Source organism: Carcharodon carcharias, chromosome 22 (genome assembly GCF_017639515.1).
Source record: "Carcharodon carcharias isolate sCarCar2 chromosome 22, sCarCar2.pri, whole genome shotgun sequence".
Lineage (NCBI taxonomy): Eukaryota > Metazoa > Chordata > Chondrichthyes > Lamniformes > Lamnidae > Carcharodon > Carcharodon carcharias.
This window is the reverse complement of record NC_054488.1, coordinates 46,459,485-46,477,677: the sequence shown is the minus strand read 5'-3', so window position 1 is coordinate 46,477,677 and position 18,193 is coordinate 46,459,485. Positions and strand designations below refer to the sequence as shown.

The window sequence follows — 18,193 nt, the reverse complement described above, 5'->3', positions numbered from 1 at the left end:
TAGCTGCCAACACTTGGGGGTATAAGTAATGTTGAAACCCAAAGTATTAGGTCGGGTGGTTAAGTTTTGCTGATGGATAGCACAGATAGAGTTTGCTGGGCCAAGGATCCCTATCCCCTTTAAGAGAAATCTGCAAGTCTGGATGAAACAGTGGGTGTTGTTTCGGCTCCGGCCACAGGAGCCGCTGTTTTGGGGGGGCGGTGAGCGCGCTCCTTGTCCAGGCTCCAGCCGGGGGTGAGGCCGCTCTCTCCGCCCCGCTCCCTCTCCTTGTTTTAAAGGGCCCGGTCGGTAGAGCGAGTGGCCGCCCGCCCTCCCCCGGCCATGGCCGGCGTGTCCCAGCGGGAGGTCCGGAAAGCGGCTGATCGGCGGCAGAAGCGAGTGCTGGAGGAGCAGAGGGCCAGGATCAAACTGGTCAGGTTCACGGCGGTTCATAGTCTGCCTGGTGTCCGGGTGTCTGATCAACACAGCGGGAGGGGCGGCTTCTTCAGCCGGGGAGGGACCGTCGAGGGCCCCGCAGCCGCTCCCGGTCCTGCCGGCCCGACCCCAACCCTCCCGTCGGGGACTCGGCACAGTCCGGCCGCGCGGGGACTGAGACGCTCCGCCGATTGTATTGGGGATCGGGCCAGGGACTGAAGGCATCTCCACCCAACCCCCCCCCCCACCCCAACACCTACCTCCCCCCCCCCCACCCCAACACCTACCTCCCCGTCCCACCCAGGACCCCCTACTCCTCCGCCGTCACCTCCCGGGACCCTCGCCCCCTCCGCCGTCACCCCCCGGGATCCTTGCCCCCCTCCGCCGTCACCCCCCGGGACCCTCGCCCCCCTCTGCCGTCACCCCCCGGGATCCTTGCCCCCCTCCGCCGTCACCCCCCGGGACCCTCGCCCCCCTCCGCCGTCACCCCCCGGGACCCTCGCCCCCCTCTGCCGTCACCCCCCGGGATCCTCGCCCCCCTCCGCCGTCACCCCCCGGGACCCTCGCCCCCCTCCGCCGTCACCCCCCGGGGCCCTCGCCCCCCTCCGCCGTCACCCCCCGGGACCCTCGCCCCCCTCCGCCGTCACCCCCCGGGACCCTCGCCCCCCTCCGCCGTCACCCCCCCGGGACCCTCGCCCCCTCCGCCGTCACCCCCCGGGACCCTCGCCCCCTCCGCCGTCACCCCCCGGGACCCTCGCCCCCTCCGCCGTCACCCCCCGGGACCCTCGCCCCCTCCGCCGTCACCCCCCGGGACCCTCGCCCCCTCCGCCGTCACCCCCCCCGGGACCCTCGCCCCCTCCCCCGGGACCTTCGCCCCCTCCGCCGTCACCCCCCCCGGGACCCTCGCCCCCTCCGCCGTCACCCCCCCGGGACCCTCGCCCCCTCCGCCGTCACCCCCCCGGGACCCTCGATCCCCTCCGCCGTCACCCCCCCGGGACCCTCGATCCCCTCCGCCGTCACCCCCCCGGGACCCTCGCCGGCCTCTGCCGTCACCCCCCCGGGACCCTCGCCGGCCTCTGCCGTCACCCCCCCGGGACCCTCGCCGGCCTCCGCCGTCACCCCCCCGGGACCCTCGCCGGCCTCCACTGTCACCCCCCAGGACCCTCGCCCGCCTCCACCGTCACCCCCCTCGGGACCCTGGCCGGCCTCCGCTGTCACCCACTGGGACCCTCGCCCCCCTCCGCTGTCACCCACCGGGACCCTCGCCCATCTCCGCCGTCACCCCCTGGGACCCTCGCACCCTCCGCTGTCACTCCCCCCCCCTCTGCTGTCACCCCCCTCCCCCGGGACTCTCGCCCCCTCTCTGCCGTCACCCCCCTCCCCCGGGACTCTCGCCCTCCCTCCGCCATCACCCCCCCGGGACTCTCGCTCCCCCTCTGCCGTCACCCCCCAGGACTCACACCCCCCTGGGACTCTGGCCCCCGTCCGCCATCACCCCCCTGGAACTCTGGCCCCCGTCTGCAGTTATCCCCCCAGTATTCTGGCCCCCGTCCGCTGTCACCCCCCGGGACTCTGGCCCCATCCGCCATCACCTCTCCCCCCCCGGGACTCTGGCCCCCATCCGCCATCACCCCCCCGGGACTTTCGCCCCCCTCCGCCGTCACCCGCCCAGGACCCGCTCCCCCTCAGCCGTCACCCGCCCAGGACCCGCTCCCCCTCCGCCGTCACCCGCCCAGGACCCGCTCCCCCTCCGCCGTCACCCGCCCAGGACCCGCTCCCCCTCCGCCGTCACCCGCCCAGGACCCGCTCCCCCTCCGCCGTCACCCGCCCAGGACCCGCTCCCCCTCCGCCGTCACCCGCCCAGGACCCGCTCCCCCTCCGCCGTCACCCGCCCAGGACCCGCTCCCCCTCCGCCGTCACCCGCCCAGGACCCGCTCCCCCTCCGCCGTCACCCGCCCAGGACCCGCTCCCCCTCCGCCGTCACCCGCCCAGGACCCGCTCCCCCTCCGCCGTCACCCGCCCAGGACCCGCTCCCCCTCCGCCGTCACCCGCCCAGGACCCGCTCCCCCTCCGCCGTCACCCGCCCAGGACCCGCTCCCCCTCCGCCGTCACCCGCCCAGGACCCGCTCCCCCTCCGCCGTCACCCGCCCAGGACCCGCTCCCCCTCCGCCGTCACCCCGCCCAGGACCCGCTCCCCCTCCGCCGTCACCCGCCCAGGACCCGCTCCCCCTCCGCCGTCACCCGCCCAGGACCCGCTCCCCCTCCGCCGTCACCCGCCCAGGACCCGCTCCCCCTCCGCCGTCACCCGCCCAGGACCCGCTCCCCCTCCGCCGTCACCCGCCCAGGACCCGCTCCCCCTCCGCCGTCACCCGCCCAGGACCCGCTCCCCCTCCGCCGTCACCCGCCCAGGACCCGCTCCCCCTCCGCCGTCACCCGCCCAGGACCCCGCTCCCCCTCCGCCGTCACCCGCCCAGGACCCGCTCCCCCTCCGCCGTCACCCGCCCAGGACCCGCTCCCCCTCCGCCGTCACCCGCCCAGGACCCGCTCCCCCTCCGCCGTCACCCGCCCAGGACCCGCTCCCCCTCCGCCGTCACCCGCCCAGGACCCGCTCCCCCTCCGCCGTCACCCGCCCAGGACCCGCTCCCCCTCCGCCGTCACCCGCCCAGGACCCGCTCCCCCTCCGCCGTCACCCGCCCAGGACCCGCTCCCCCTCCGCCGTCACCCGCCCAGGACCCGCTCCCCCTCCGCCGTCACCCGCCCAGGACCCGCTCCCCCTCCGCCGTCACCCGCCCAGGACCCGCTCCCCCTCCGCCGTCACCCGCCCAGGACCCGCTCCCCCTCCGCCGTCACCCGCCCAGGACCCGCGCCCCCTCCGCCGTCACCCGCCCAGGACCCGCGCCCCCTCCGCCGTCACACGCCCCGGACCCCCTCCCCCTCCCCCGTCTCTAGCTCCTTCCCCAGAACCCCCCTCCACCGTCATCCTCCATAACCCCCCCCACCTTTCCCCCTCTCCGCCTCCTTACTACTCCCTCTTTCCATGCTGTTTATGCCCAAATGCAGTTGCTGTCAGATTTGCAATATATGGATAAGGGAGGCCATTTGATAAATCTTAATTTATCAATCCAGGGAGAACCTAAATCTCTCCCCTCCATTTTGTTATTTAAATTTTTTGTGATCTGTATATGTGGAAAAGAAGAAAAAAATTGCTGAACACTTTTAATAAATATCCTGCCCATTTCAGTTCTTTACCATATCACATGCACAAAGTCACATTGTTTATAGTGAAGTATTTTCTTTGTCTTGTGAGAAACAATTAGCATACAGGCACAACTTCTGTAACCAGAACCAGAAGTACTATATTGTGTGATCTCACTTGTGGAGGATTTAATGACTTAGTAATTGAACAAATGCACAGCTTCAATGTACATACCCAAATACCTAGGTTTGATTTCCCATCTGTAGTGATCTGAATGGTCTAGTGGGTGAGTGCTGCAAATGGCTGAACTGTGCATTGCAGAGGGAGGGAGGAGTAGGGTGGGGGGGAATGAACTGCCAGGGTTCCTGTTTGCTCCATGTATAAGTGTGTGTGTGTGTGTGTATGGATAAGTTGTGATGATAGAGTTGGGCTCAGCTGTGATGCCTCCTTGATGTGAGCAGTGGCTAGTTGGGCAAGGCACTGGAAGGTGCCTGGCATCCTTTGATTTGTACTCCAGTATACAATGTTTTCAGGGAAAGGAGGGGAGGAAATTGTTGAGTAAATGAAAAAAAAAACAATCCAATTGCTATTGCCAGACTTCATACTGTGTTGCAGTGGTGGGAAGAATAGCTACATTCGCAAATGTGCCCTCTGATCATCAGTGGCTGGGACTGTCCAAAAGATTGGGGTGACTGGTTTTAGTGTGGCACTGCATCCCACAATTAGTCTTATGAATATTTACAGTCACTACTTGTGGTTCAATTTTCTGCTGAACACCACAGTTTAGCATGAAAATTCTTGGAGACAGTAAAAATGCCATTTTCTAAGTGAAAGCAAATTGGTTTCCCTACAAGTGGCGTTTGAGGATTGCTTATAATGCAGTAATTGGTAGCATGTCCAGTATTATCTGAGCATGAATCACTTAACAGTTAGTTTGCTAGATAACACACAGCTAATTAAGATGGAGACAGTCACTACCCGGGTAAAAATACTATGCATCAATAAATTCGGTTAACCTCATTAATGTTAATACTGGTAAATGTCTGTAATCTTTTAGTGCAATGAGTACACATTTAAAATCTGTCAAGTCCGGCCCATGAGCAAACAGCATATTGCGCTTTTAATGAGATATTAAAGGCATTCTTTCAACTTTATCAAAAATTAAACTCTCAACTGTCTCTGCAGCACTAATGTCTGTGATGTCCAAAAGCATATGCTGGCTGTGCCTTTGCACATTATTAACTTAACCATTGTTTTATCATGTCCATATGTTCCAACAATGAGTAATCATCAGTATTATAGAATAACTGTCCCATGTTTCACTGGACATTATCACAAAGAGATTACTTTCTTCAGTTTCAATGCAAAGCGCCTGCTGCATTAAATTGCTATTTATATTTTTACTGTCCAGGGACAGGAAGATCACAATGATGAAGGAAAAGATAATCAATAAGATTTTAGCAAAGTGTAATGTGGGCTTGTGAAATTTGAACTATGAAAATCGCTCAGCAGTACAAATCAAATTATAGTTTTTTTTTATATCTTCATCTGTGCACTAGCTTTAATGAACATATAAGTTTGTAAACATATTGATGATTCATTAGACCGATTGCACAAAGGAAAATATTTGGGGCTTACAAATTGGGAAAGTGCCTGGAGGGAACATTTTGATTAGTACAATACATGACAGGGTTGATGGTTGTGGAAGTAATATGACATAATCTTTGAAGTATATTGCATAACAACTGCATAGGTAAAATGATAAAATGAGTTGGGTTAAGTATCTTAGCAACACAAGAATTAAAACCGTTTCAAACTTCCCTTCGGTGATGTTAAATTGGGGCAGCAAATTAGAATATGTATTTTTTTACATTGAGATTTTTCATGCCATTCTTTCACACATTAAAAAGTCTTCATTCAACCATGACTAAAGAACTGCTGCTTGCTAACATTAATATCCGTTGAAATTAAAGTTTGTAAAGTAACGCCCTCCATCAATAATTGCAAGGCTTACTGAGAAGTGTTGTCACTTGATCCACACTGTAGCTATCTATTCTAGGCCAATTTTCCTACTCTTTCTATGTACATTTACTGTTTCTGTTAAGTGTTTAGACTTATAAGGAGGTTGGAGAATTGAATCAGCTTTCGTATCAACTGCTGGCAATCTCTTATGTCTTAATGTTGCATGTCTTAATAGCCCATTTCTTCTAATCTCCCCTTAATTGAATCCCTTGCAGGTCTCCAAAATCCTACAAAAACCAGAACAACTACGAACAAAGGATGACCTCACTATGCTTGCAGCATGTGTTGACACTGTGCAGGAGTTGCAAAAGCGAAAGCAGAAGACCGAGGCACGAAAGAGGAAACTTGAAGAGGTGGGTAATTTATCCAGTGCAATGTAGTTGACTCCTGAACTTCCTAATTGGGCAGTTGTCAGTTATGCACAGCAACAGACTCAATCAACGGTGGTTTAAAGCAGAAAAACAATTTTTTAAAAAGACTTAAAACTTCTGAATTCTAGGACTGGACTGCTGTGATGATCAGTTTCTACCATTCCTTCTGTTGGATACAAGAGGAACTTGCTTTTCTTTGGTACCTTTCATGATGTCTTAATACTTTTTGAAATGTCTTTGTTGTGATGTAGGAAACAAGGCAGCCAATTTACACTTTGCAAAGTATCCAAACAGCAATGGGATAATGACCGGATAATCTGTTATAGTGATAAAAGCAAAATAACTGCGGATGCTGGAAATCTGAAACAAAAACAAAAACAGCGTCTGTGGAGAGAGAAACAGTTGGCGTTTCGAGTCTGTATGACTCTTCTTCAGAGCTATAGAGAAGTAGAAATGTGATGAAATTTATACTGTTTAAGGGAGCTGGAGCAGGTGAAGCTGGATAGAAGGTCAGTGATAGGTGGGGACAAATGAGAGACTGACAAAGATGTCACGAACAAAAGGACAAAGGGAGCATTAATGGTAATAGTAAGGGCTAAAAAATGTGCTGATAATGGCATTAAGGTAAGAAAGCAGAATGTGATAATAGTAGAACAAGTGTTAGTTGAGGGATAAATATTAGGCAGGACAGCAGAGAGATCTCCACTGTTCTTTATCAAAGTAATGCCGTGGGATCTTTTGCATTCATTCAAGACAGCTGACGGAGCCCCAGTTTAACACCTCATCTGAAAGATAGCATCTCGACAGTGCAGCATTCCCTCAGTACTGCACTGAGGTGCCAACCCAGAGTGCTCAAGTCCCTGAATTGGGGCCTGTGCCCACAACCTTTTAACTTGAATAAAAGATCTATCAACCAAGCCACAGCTGACATTTTAGCATGGGTACAAATGTTCGTTGTTGCACTTTCAATACTGAGGCAACTGTGAGATTTCCATCATCCCTTGCCTATGCCATACATCATTTGTTTGGTATGCAAACTGTTCTTTGGCTTATGCCAATTTATAAACCAGCACTCGGAGACAGTAGGTGTCTCCTTTTTTCGCACTGAAACCTGCTCTCATTTCCTTGATGCATTGATCATTATTGGAAACTCATGTAAAGAAATCACAGATATTCATCCAACTTCTGTCATTGTATCAAAGCAAGATAGTGGATCCACTCACTGGGCTGCCTATTATATCAGCCTTGGCTCAGTGGTAGCACACTTACCTCTGAAGCAGGTCGTGAGCTCAAATCCCATTCCATGTGCAATAATCCAGGGTGACATTTTTGGATGAGACGTTAAATCGAGGTTTTGTATGCCGCCTTAGGTGGATGTAAAAGATCCCGCAGCAATGTTCAAAGAAGAGAAAGGGAGTTGTGCAGTTGCCTTGACTAATAATTATCCCTCAACCAATACCATCAAAAACAGATTAACCAGGAAAGGCATAAGATAAATACAAGTTTTTTGTTCTTTCTTTAAACAAGTTGTAAACACCATTCTTTAAAATGCTATTGCGGAGTGGATGCATGTTAAATGTTTGTTATGCTGTGAGATTTCTGACAGTTTTTTTTTCTCATTAGGTTATAGATGAGCCTGAAGAACTAAGGAGAAAAATTAACCTTCTGGCAGCAGCTATTCAGGAAGCACAATACCCAGTGATCTATTCTGGTGCAGGGATCAGCACGGTAAGGCAGTACTACAACAGAGCCAGAGAAATGAGAACCATAATTAGCAAATCACTAGAACTTCAAATAACTTCAGTTTAGCAGCTTGAAAGCTTGTGCAGCACACTATGAAACAGCAGTCATAGCAATATTAGCTTGGCAAAATAAAAATGTGCTACTAAGGGTGCTAACTAGATTTTCATAAATCAAGAATGTGGTCCTATAAACAGCCAAAGGAAGCACCAGAGGGCAGTAACGACCCATCTTCCCTGAGTAGAATGGGACTGACATGAACGCTTGATTCTATTGCTTTGAATGGAAATATCCTTGGAAATACCCAACACTACAGAACAGTTTAGTTTCTTTTCATATAAATTGTAATCGATTCCGTACAGAAACATCGTACACAGTGCATGGAAGTGAGAAAAGGAGTAATTGATTACATTAAATTTACAGAACAGAATCAGTCCATTTGGCCCAACAGATCTACACTCTGAAGAAGCATTGTTCCACCTAACTTCATCTTACCTTATCAACACTTTCTTCTATTCATTCTTCCTCATTTACTAAGCTCCTTCCCCTTAAATGGATCTATGCTATTCTCCTCAACAACTCTTACATGGTAACAAGTTCCATGTTCTCATCACTCTGAGTTAAACAATAAGTCTTCCCTGTATTCTTTGTTGGATTTATTAGTAACCATCTTATATTTATCATCTCTACATCTTTTCTATCCAACCTCTTTATAATTTTTAGGACAAGTCACTCCCCAGTTTTCTCTGTTCTAGAGAAAAGAGCCCCAGCCTGTGCTTCTATCCAACAGGTGGCTGTGACAAGAATTTCCACTGGGTAATTAATGAGAGTTTCACATTCTCATGCCTGGCTTTATCATTGTCTCTATTATATGCCAAATATTCTAAAGAAAGTTGGCACTCAGAGAAACAAAAGCAGGTAATGTGATGAAGTCTTCAGAGTACAGTGAAAAGGGGGTCAGGGTGGACTTCTTAACCATCAGTTGGTGGTTCCTGGGCAAGGATGAATATGCAAAGGCTGGTGGAGATGTCTGCTAACAACCCCAGTAGCTCTCCATGTGCTCACTCTTCTCTCTCTCTCTCTCTCTCTCTCTCTCTCGCTCTCTCTCTCCCCCCCCCCCCCCATTTCCTGGTTGAACATTAGTGTAAAGAGCAAAACTGCAAAGAAGCTTAACAAAAGTAAAAATTGCTGCAAAAACTCAGCAGGCCTGACAGCATCTGTGGCGAGAAAGACAGAGTTAAAGTTTCGAGTCCGTATGACTCTTCAGAACTTACGGACTCAAAACGTTAACTCTGTCTTTCTCTCCACAGATGCTGTCAGACCTGCTGAGTTTTTCCAGCAATTTTTGCTTTTGTTTCAGATTTCCAGCTTCCACAGTATTTTGCTTTTATTAAAGAAGCTTAACAACACTGTTCGACTGCATGGTTAAGAAGCAGTAATTTTTGCTGTTTGTGCAATATTTACTGACAATTTTAAAGTCACTCAACATAATTTTTTTTGACAGAATGAGAAATAAATAACCTCTCTCCAAAGCCGCGGCCAAAGTATGAAAACATCATATTGATTCAGGTCACTTAAGCTCCCAACATTGTTTGCTGATTCACCAAGGCAGGCTCAGAATGGCATGTACTGGCCACTGAATTAGGCAACAGCCTAACTTTGAAAAACTAGAGTGATTAAATATATCTTAGCTCCAGCTGTAAGTGCCTCTTAGCACTATGATTTATTTGTCCATATTCTGCATGTTATGAGCTGGAGGGAGATTTTCCAGAGGGTGTTGAATAACAGGCGGACTTATGGACAGGCCTGTAATTTGTGTCTATTTATTTGATTTACGATCCTTAACATTTTTCAGAGAGGAGATTTCGAAGCTACCATTATGAGTGAAACAAGGCGAAAACGCAGAGTGGTAACTCCCTGCATATCCATTGACTTAAACAATGAAATTTTTATCCTTTTATGCAAATTGCATTTAAAAGTGAAAATATTATCGTCTAAATTATTCAAATCAAGGACCTAGAACACATACAATATATATGACAGATGTCATAGGAACGTAGGAGCAGGATTAGGCCTTTCGGCCCCTCGAGCCTTCTCTGCCGTTCAGCTAGATCATGGCTGATCTTCTACCTCAGCTCCATCTTCTCACATTATCCCTGTATCCCTTGATGTCATTGGTATCTAGAAATCTATCAACCTCTGCTTTGGAAATACTCAATGACTGAGCCTCCACAGCCCTCAGAGGTAGAGAATTCCAAAGATTCACCACCCTCTGAAGAAATTCCTCCTCATCGCAGTCCAAAATGACCTACCTCTTACTCTGAGACTCTGTTCCCTGGTTCTAGACTCCCCAACCAGGACGCCATCCTTTCTGCATCTACCCTGTCAACAGTTGTAAGAATTTTGCACAACTCAATGAGATCACTTCTCATTCTTCTAAGCTCTAGAGAATAGAGGCCCAGTCTCCTCAATCTGTCCCCATAGGTCAATCTGCTCTCCCAGGAATTAGACTGGTGAACCTTTGTTGCACTCCCTCTGTGGCCAGTACATCCTTCCTTGGGTAAGGAGACCAAAACTCCACAGACTACTCCAGGTGTGTTCTCACCAAGGGTCTATACAACTGCAGCAAGACTTCCTTACTCCTGTACTCAAATTCCCCTTGCAATAAAGGCTAACATACCATTTGTCTTCCTAATTGCTTGCTGCACCTGCATGTTAGCTCTCAGTGACTTATGAACAAGAACACCTAGGTCCCTTTGGGCATCAACACTTTTCAATCTCTCCCCATTTAAGAAATACTCTGCATTTCTGTTTTTCGTACCGCGGTGCAATACTTCACATTTTTCCACATTATGCTCCCTCTGACATGTTCTTGCCTACTCACACAGCTTGTCGAAATCCCCAAGAAGCCACCTTGCAAACTGAAACAAAAAAATTTCACTCTGTCCAAAGTAAAATTATTCCCAACCTTTTGGTTTTTTCCAGTCTTTGCGAAGTTTTAGTCTCTGCCACAATTGATGTTGGCAGGTGGTGTAGTTGACTTTGCAGTAATCATCATAGCTGCTGCCAGCTCTCCTGACAAGACCTATTATACTTTTAAAATGAGAATTTTCTTTCACTGCCTATCATGTTTAATGTATGCTTATTTGCAAGTTACTTATATCCTTTATTTTTAATAAGTAGTATCAGTTTCTTTGGGATCTCTTATTAACAACACTTTAATGTAAAAATGTTAGTCATCAAAACTGGAGGGATAACCATGCTAACCAAAATACAGATTTTCATCGTTCCACCATTGGCAATGGTACCTTTAGCTACTTAGGCCGTAAGATCTGGAATTCTCTCCCTAAACCTCTCTGTATTTCGATCACATTCTTTCTCCTCCTGCAAGATGCTCCTTAAAACCTGTTTCTTTAAGCCAAGCTTTTGGTCACCTGCCTGATATCTTCTTATGTGGCTCGGTGTTAAATTCTGTGGTGTGTTGGGACATTCTGCTGTGTTAAAGGTGCTAGATAAATGCAAGCTATTGTAATATACTTCTTCATTTTTTACTGTCAAGGTATTAAGTCATTACCCTTGTTTCCACTTAATGCAGGCTGCATCTATCCCAGATTACAGAGGCCCCAATGGGGTGTGGACATTATTGCAGAGTGGTAGGGAAGTGAGGTAAGAAAAAAAATCTTTACATGAATGAGTGCACCATAAAATATAGCTGTTATTTCTGGACCAGAACTATTGTTTTTTTTTAAATGTGATTAGAGTACAGAAGTATATTAACTGGTGAAATTAATGTGTTAGAGAGTGCTGCACTTTTAGGTATAACCTTAAGTGGCATTTAAATGATCAAAAAATATAGCCATGCCTTGTTTATGGTAGCAAGTAGGAGCTGATTTAAACAAAAAAAAATTCAGTCCTTCCAAAGTAAAATTATACCCAATCTTTTGGTTTATTCTAATCTTTGCAAAACTTTAGTCTGTGCCATAATTGATGTTGCCAGATAGTGCAGTTGAGTTTGCAGTAATTTACCATAGCTGCTGCCAGTCTTTCTGACAAGACCTATTATACTTGTAAAATGAGAATTTTCTTTCGCTGCCAATGTTAAATTAAACCAAAAATAGTGTAATAACATCGGCCCCAATGAAGCCACTTGAAGCATGACCAGCCAGCAGTGGGAATTGGCAAAGAGCAGTGCCCTTTCCTCACTCCCACTGGTGGAATGCTTGCGGATTAATAGGTGATTTCATCAACGCAAGGAAAAAATAACTGCTCAGAGCCACATTCCAAAGTATTCCTGCACTTGTTTCAGTTCAAAAGAATTTTTTTAAGGCCTGTAAAATGAAAACACTTAATCTATTCACGGCAATATGTAAGTACCAATGTGTGTTAACCTGTAACTATTGCTGATCAGACGATGTTGTGCATTTATCCATAGAGGTTATGGAATAGGTTTCAAGCTTCCAGCCATTCCTGCAGTCAATACATTCACAATACAATGCCATACTCTTGCCCCTACAAAATGTGACTTGTTTTTTTTTGTTTCAAAATTTGTGAATGATACGACACTTGCAAGTATAGGGAACCATGAGGAGGAACTTTAAAAGGACATAGATAGGGTGATGGAATGGGCAGACAAATGGTGGATGAAATTTAATACAGAGGAGTGTGAAATGATTAATTTTGGTAGGAAGAATGAAGAGGGTACAATTCTAAATGGGATGCAGGAGCAGAGGGACCTGGAGAATGTACATAAATCATTGAAGGTGGTAGGACAGGTTGAGAGTGCGGTTAATAATGCATTTAGCATCCTGGGCTTTATAAATAGAGGCATAGGGTACAAAAGCAAAGGAGTTGCGTTAAACCTGTATAAAACACTGGTTTGGCCTCAACTGGAGTATTGCATTCAGTTCTGGGCATCACTATTTAGGAAGAATGTGAAGGCATTAGAGGGGGTGCAGAAAAGATTCATGAGAATGGTTCCAGGGATGAGGAACTTAAGTAACGTAGAAAGATTGGAGAAGTTGGGATGTTCCCCTTGGAGAAGAGAAGGAGTTTTGATAAAGGTATTCAAAGTCATGAGGGGTTTGGACAGAGTAGAAAGGGAGAAACTGTTCGCATTGGTGGAAGGATTGCGAACCAGTGGGGACAGGTTTAAGGTAATTGGCCAAAGAATCAATGGTGAAATGAGGAAAAACTTTCTTATGGAGCGAATGGTTAGGATCTGGAATGCACTGCCAGAGAGTGTGTTGGAGACAGGGTCAATTGAGGCTTTCAAAAAGAAATTGGAGTCCAACGCAGACATGATGGGCTGAATGGCCTCCTTTTGTGCTATAACTGTTGTGTGATTCAAGCATATTTATTCTAATGAAGTGTTTGTGTTTGTCTTTTGTTATAAAGCACAGCAGACCTCAGTGAGGCAGAACCCACCTTGACTCACATGTGCATCACACAACTTTACAAAGAAAAACTGGTAAGAACTTTGATTTTTATTCCATTGTATTACAGCGACTGGTCCTTAGAACATTGTTGTTGGGGTAAATGTTGGGTGCAAAGGAAAAAAAAAAGGAAATTGTGGACAACAATAGCCTTCTTGTAAACTAGAGCAAAAAGATTAGATGAAGAAAGAGTGATATATTAATGTATTTCAGGTAGGAGAAGATCATCCTGGAATCACTGGAATGATACCCATAATTGGGAAGACCTTTTCCAGCTATTTGAAAGAGCTGTCCAATTAATCCCACTGCCCTATTGTTATGATCCCAGCTGATGTTACTGCTGGACAAGTCAGATCCCAGGGTGGAACCTGGCTTGACAGACCTTAACTTTAATTTTTTGTTTAGAAACGTGGAGAGCTACTGAACAGAGTCACAGGAGTCAGCTGATGAACTTCTAACAAAAGAATAAAACATTTATTAAACGAGAAAAGATGAACTATATTATAATACACCTTCACCCACAACTATACCTTTACAAATGTATACAGATTCGTAAGGATAAACAAGTTACAAAAGCTATTTTATACTCTCATGTTCACAGTAAGTACACAGTCCATGTAAATCAATGGGTGATCTGTGGTCAGGCACACCACACTCTGAAACCAAGTGACAGATGCCACCCCAAATAGATGCTATGGACCCCTCATCAACTCCCCCCAGATGCTTGTCACACCATGAGCCAACCAATCTCACTGAACTCCATCTTTCACACAAGGGCTTCCAGTCTCCACACTCGAAGAACCCACTTTGGAATCTTTTGCCAAGTAATGCTTACTCTTGGACGCCTTCCACAGGGGTCCACCTCCAGAGTCTTGAACTCTCCTTCTGATGTTCTTCTCTCCTGGATCCCCATGTGCATCATCGTACTCAGCCGTGCCAACAGAACACCGCTGCTTCGCATATCCACAGTAAAGAGTTACAGATCTTCGGCTGCCTCCTTGGATCTTCTGGCTTCTCGCAAGCCTATTTTGCTTTAGGTCTGTGTCCTGCAGCTTTCTCCCTATAAGCTTGGAGCCTTTCTCTGCTCCTCACTCTTAACTTGGCTTCACAAGACCCGAATCCCTGTCCTTGTCCTTTGACTTAACTTAAAGGGCTTCTTGGGCCTTCCTCTTTTTCCTTTAGGGCCTTGCCCCTGCTGTTCCTTCTCCCAGAATACTGCTAACAACTTGGTATCTCCTTTGAGATCCAGAACTCACTTGACATTCACTGTTCCTCCCTATTTACTCTGACAAAATACTTCAGGATTTTGATCATTTACTATCAAATAACCTGTTAACTTTCTCTAGTCTCAAGAGAACAACCTTAGTTTCTCTCATCTTTCCACATAACTGCGGTCTTTCATCCTTGGTACTATTCTAGTAAATCTCTCCTGAACCCTTTCTAGTACAATGTGGCCAATAACTCCTTATGATTACTTCAGCAACCCCAGGTTTCTCTGTTCCAGCACCCTCTTTAAAATTGTACCATTTAGTTTATATTGCTTCTTTCATTATTCAGTCATGGGGTTTGGGCACCACTTGCAAAGCCAGCATTTTTTGCCCATCTCTAAATACCCTTGAGAAAGTGGTGATGAGCCACCTTCTTGACAACTGAGTGGCTTGCTAAGCTATTTCAGGGAGAAGGTAAGAGTAAACTACTTTGCTGTCTGGAGATATGTATGGGCCAGACAACGTAAGGGTGGCAAATCTCCATCCCTAAAGGACATTAGTGAACCCGGTGGGTTTTTTTTCCAACAATCTAGCAATTACATGTTCATCATTACTGATGCTAATTTTTTATTCCAGATTTATTTAATTAATTGAATTTAAATTCCTCAGGTGCGGAGGTGGATTTGAATTAGTTAGTCCAGGCCTCTGGATTATTAGTCCAGTAACATAACCACTGTGCTATCGTTCAAGTGCCTTTCCTTATTCTTCCTAACGAAAGGAATCACTCCTCACTTCTCTGTGTTAAAGTTAATCTGCTATCTGTATGCTTATTTCACCAGACTGTGTCAACTTGAAGTCAGTTGCTATCTTCCTCACGTACTACATTTCCTAGTTTTGTGTCTTCCCTCTGAACTTTTGCCCAGTATACTCAAGCCCAGGTCGTTGATATGTATCCAAAAGAATAGTGATGTCAACACTGACCCCTAGGGGGACACCACTGCACATTTCCTTCCAGTTTGAAAAATAATCATTCACGACTACTAACTGTTTCTGACCTTAGCCAATTTCATATCTACGCAGCCGTTGCTCTTTCACTTTTTCTAAAGTCTATTATGTGATATTTTATGAAAATTCTTTTGAAAATCCATTTGCACAACATCAACCATTCCAGTACTACTACTTCAAAGAACTCAATCAAATTAGTCAGGTATTAGTATATCTAGCATGCTCAGCCATTTTTCTCCTTTCTTCAGTGCAGACAGATGTCCAACCTAAGCCCACAATCGACAGGCATCTCCCATGCTCTGACAATCCAGCCCTCTAAGCCCAGCCAACACAGTGAAATGCACACTTCATACTCGTTGATCTGTCCCATGTTTGTAAGCATGGAGGTTTGGAAAAATGCTTGTTGGTGCTTTTGTCCTAAAGCAAGCACCAAAATGGATTAGTATCAGCAGGTCGACACTAAATACAATTTAATGGGAACTAGAATTCAGCTTCACTTTTGTGTTCTCTGATTCCCCATGGTATAGATGCTGCCCACAGAGCAAACCATACAGGAACCCCTTCAGAAAAATATTTGCATATCGTTTTAATAACCATGAATCCTGTCAGGTGTCAAGAAAAAACATAAGATCCTTTTTGAAATTAAATTCTCAATAAAAGATTGACCTATGTTGAACACGATAGTTAGTTTTAATTCTTTCACTGTGGAAAATCCTTATCATTTCTGTGTTCAGGGACAACTCTGGATGAAATTGCAACACCGCAATTAAGATTTCCCTGTGCCCATGGAAAAACTTCCCTTGCTGGTATATGCAGGCCAGAGGAGGATAAGGAAACAGCCTGAGATTTAACTGAACAGAAAGCAAAAGCATTAAAATTTCTGTTAAGCTCCATGCTGAGAATATAAAAACATCAGATGACCATGTGGGCCAGCTGAAATTAGCAATAAAATATGAATTTGACAATTAAAAAGTGGCGCACACCTTTCTGTCCAATAATTAGTGGTAAATGATTACAAAAACTCTCTGGTTGTTCTAGAAAGCTGCAGTTGTTAAACTAATGAACCCGTAACTGTAAAACGTTAGTGGTACAGTGTAAAATAATGCCCCCCATTTTGCAAGATGTAACTGCAGGCATCTGCAGGATTGTCCCATTAATCCCTATTCAGAAGCCTAGGAATTATGTTCTTGATCACTGCTTGTTTACATTCTGTTAATGTTGGTATGATCTATTGTCTCTCTCTTTCAACATGGTTCATTTAATTTTAATTCAGTAAAGACCAATTAATTATAATTATAGCCAATTAATTTTAATTATGCAATTAAACTATGTCCTGTGAGTATAGTGCTCACTTTCTCATAGGATAAAATCACTCCATAATGCCAGAAGTTTCCAAAGAAGTAAACAATGTTCTAAATTTATATATTTTTTCCTCATTCAGTGGTTTGCTATTTTATATTTTCTGTGCTTACCGTCTACTGAAACACTGGATGTTCTCTTTTTTTCATTTGTTGAAAACTGGCTTTCTTACACAAAACAAGAAGACCAAGAAGCTGTGGGATGTAGCGAATTATACAGTTTAAACTGCAAAACTAACTGATACATTTTTTGAAGCACTGGCCATATATCGTAAAATAATGGTTCATTCTCCCCCTTCCTCCACCTCCATCCTGGGGAAATCCTGAACCAGCACAAGAATAAAGTTGAGGGGGAAAAGTGTCTTGGGTTATTATTCACTTTAATCAATAAGTTAGATCCTGCCTTTTAAAGGTTGATTTGTGAACATTATATTTTTTATTAATACGTGAAAAACTTAGGTTAGCATTCGATTTTGTGCCTTTCACGGGCTTTTATAACCAGATCAGAATGCTGAGAGCTCAAAAACCCAGCTGGAAAAGTATCCTTGTTATATATCTCCCTCCAGGTGCAGCATGTGGTGTCTCAGAATTGCGATGGATTACATTTACGTAGCAGTTTACCTAGGAAGGCACTTTCAGAACTACATGGAAATATGTACATAGAGGTAAGGTAATGGAGAGACTGGCGTGCTGAACATGTTATAGTAATATCCATTTCACTGTTGGAACATCAGGATATGGCCCATAAGTTATCATGTGAAGTATCTTCTATCGAGTCTAGAGGTCTACAGCTTAGAAAAAGGCCCTTCAGCCCATCGAGTCTGCGCTGGTCAAACAAGTACCTAATTACTCTAATCCCATTTTCCAGCACTAAGCCCATAGCCTTGTTGCAAGTGCACATCCAAATACGTCTTAAATGTTATGAGGGTTTCTGCCTCTACCACCCTTTCAGGCGGGGAGTTTCAGATTACCACCACCCTCTGGGTGAAAAAATTCTTCCTCACACGGCCTCTAAACCTCCTGCCCCTTACCTTAAATCTATGCCCCTGGTTTTCCCCTCCACCAAGGGGATAAACTCCTTCCTGTCTACCCTATCTATGCCCCTCATAATTTTATGCACCTCAATCATGTACCCCCTCAATCTCCTCTGCTCCAGAGAAAATAACCCCAGTCTATCCAATCTCTCCTCATAACAAAAACTCTCCAGCCCAGGCAACATCCTAGTAAATCTCTGCAGTCTCTCTAGTGCAACCACATCCTTCCTATAATGCGGATTCCAGAACTGCACACAGTACTCTAGCTGTGGCCTGACCAAAGTTTTATACAGTTCCAGCATAACCTCCCTGCTCTTTTATTCTATGCCTTGGCTAATAAAGGCAAGTATAATTGGCCTGTTTTCAGCCACTAGAAAATAGTTGCTGATGTCAGACATTCTTAATCGTGTTTC

The 18,193-nt window shown here is 46.6% G+C and overlaps 1 protein-coding gene across 1 annotated transcript in view; it reads left to right on the top strand.

The window, feature by feature from the left end:
* Nucleotides 1-257: 257 nt before the first annotated feature.
* The window catches only part of sirt7 (sirtuin 7), a 34,262-nt gene continuing 16,326 nt past the window's right edge, over nucleotides 258-18,193 (top strand). The window contains exons 1-6 of the mRNA XM_041217126.1: nucleotides 258-411; nucleotides 5,848-5,985; nucleotides 7,627-7,731; nucleotides 11,339-11,409; nucleotides 13,138-13,210; nucleotides 17,313-17,411. Coding sequence (XP_041073060.1) covers nucleotides 322-411; nucleotides 5,848-5,985; nucleotides 7,627-7,731; nucleotides 11,339-11,409; nucleotides 13,138-13,210; nucleotides 17,313-17,411 — 576 coding nt within the window. The 5' untranslated portion in view covers nucleotides 258-321. The remainder of the gene's footprint in view (nucleotides 412-5,847; nucleotides 5,986-7,626; nucleotides 7,732-11,338; nucleotides 11,410-13,137; nucleotides 13,211-17,312; nucleotides 17,412-18,193) is intronic.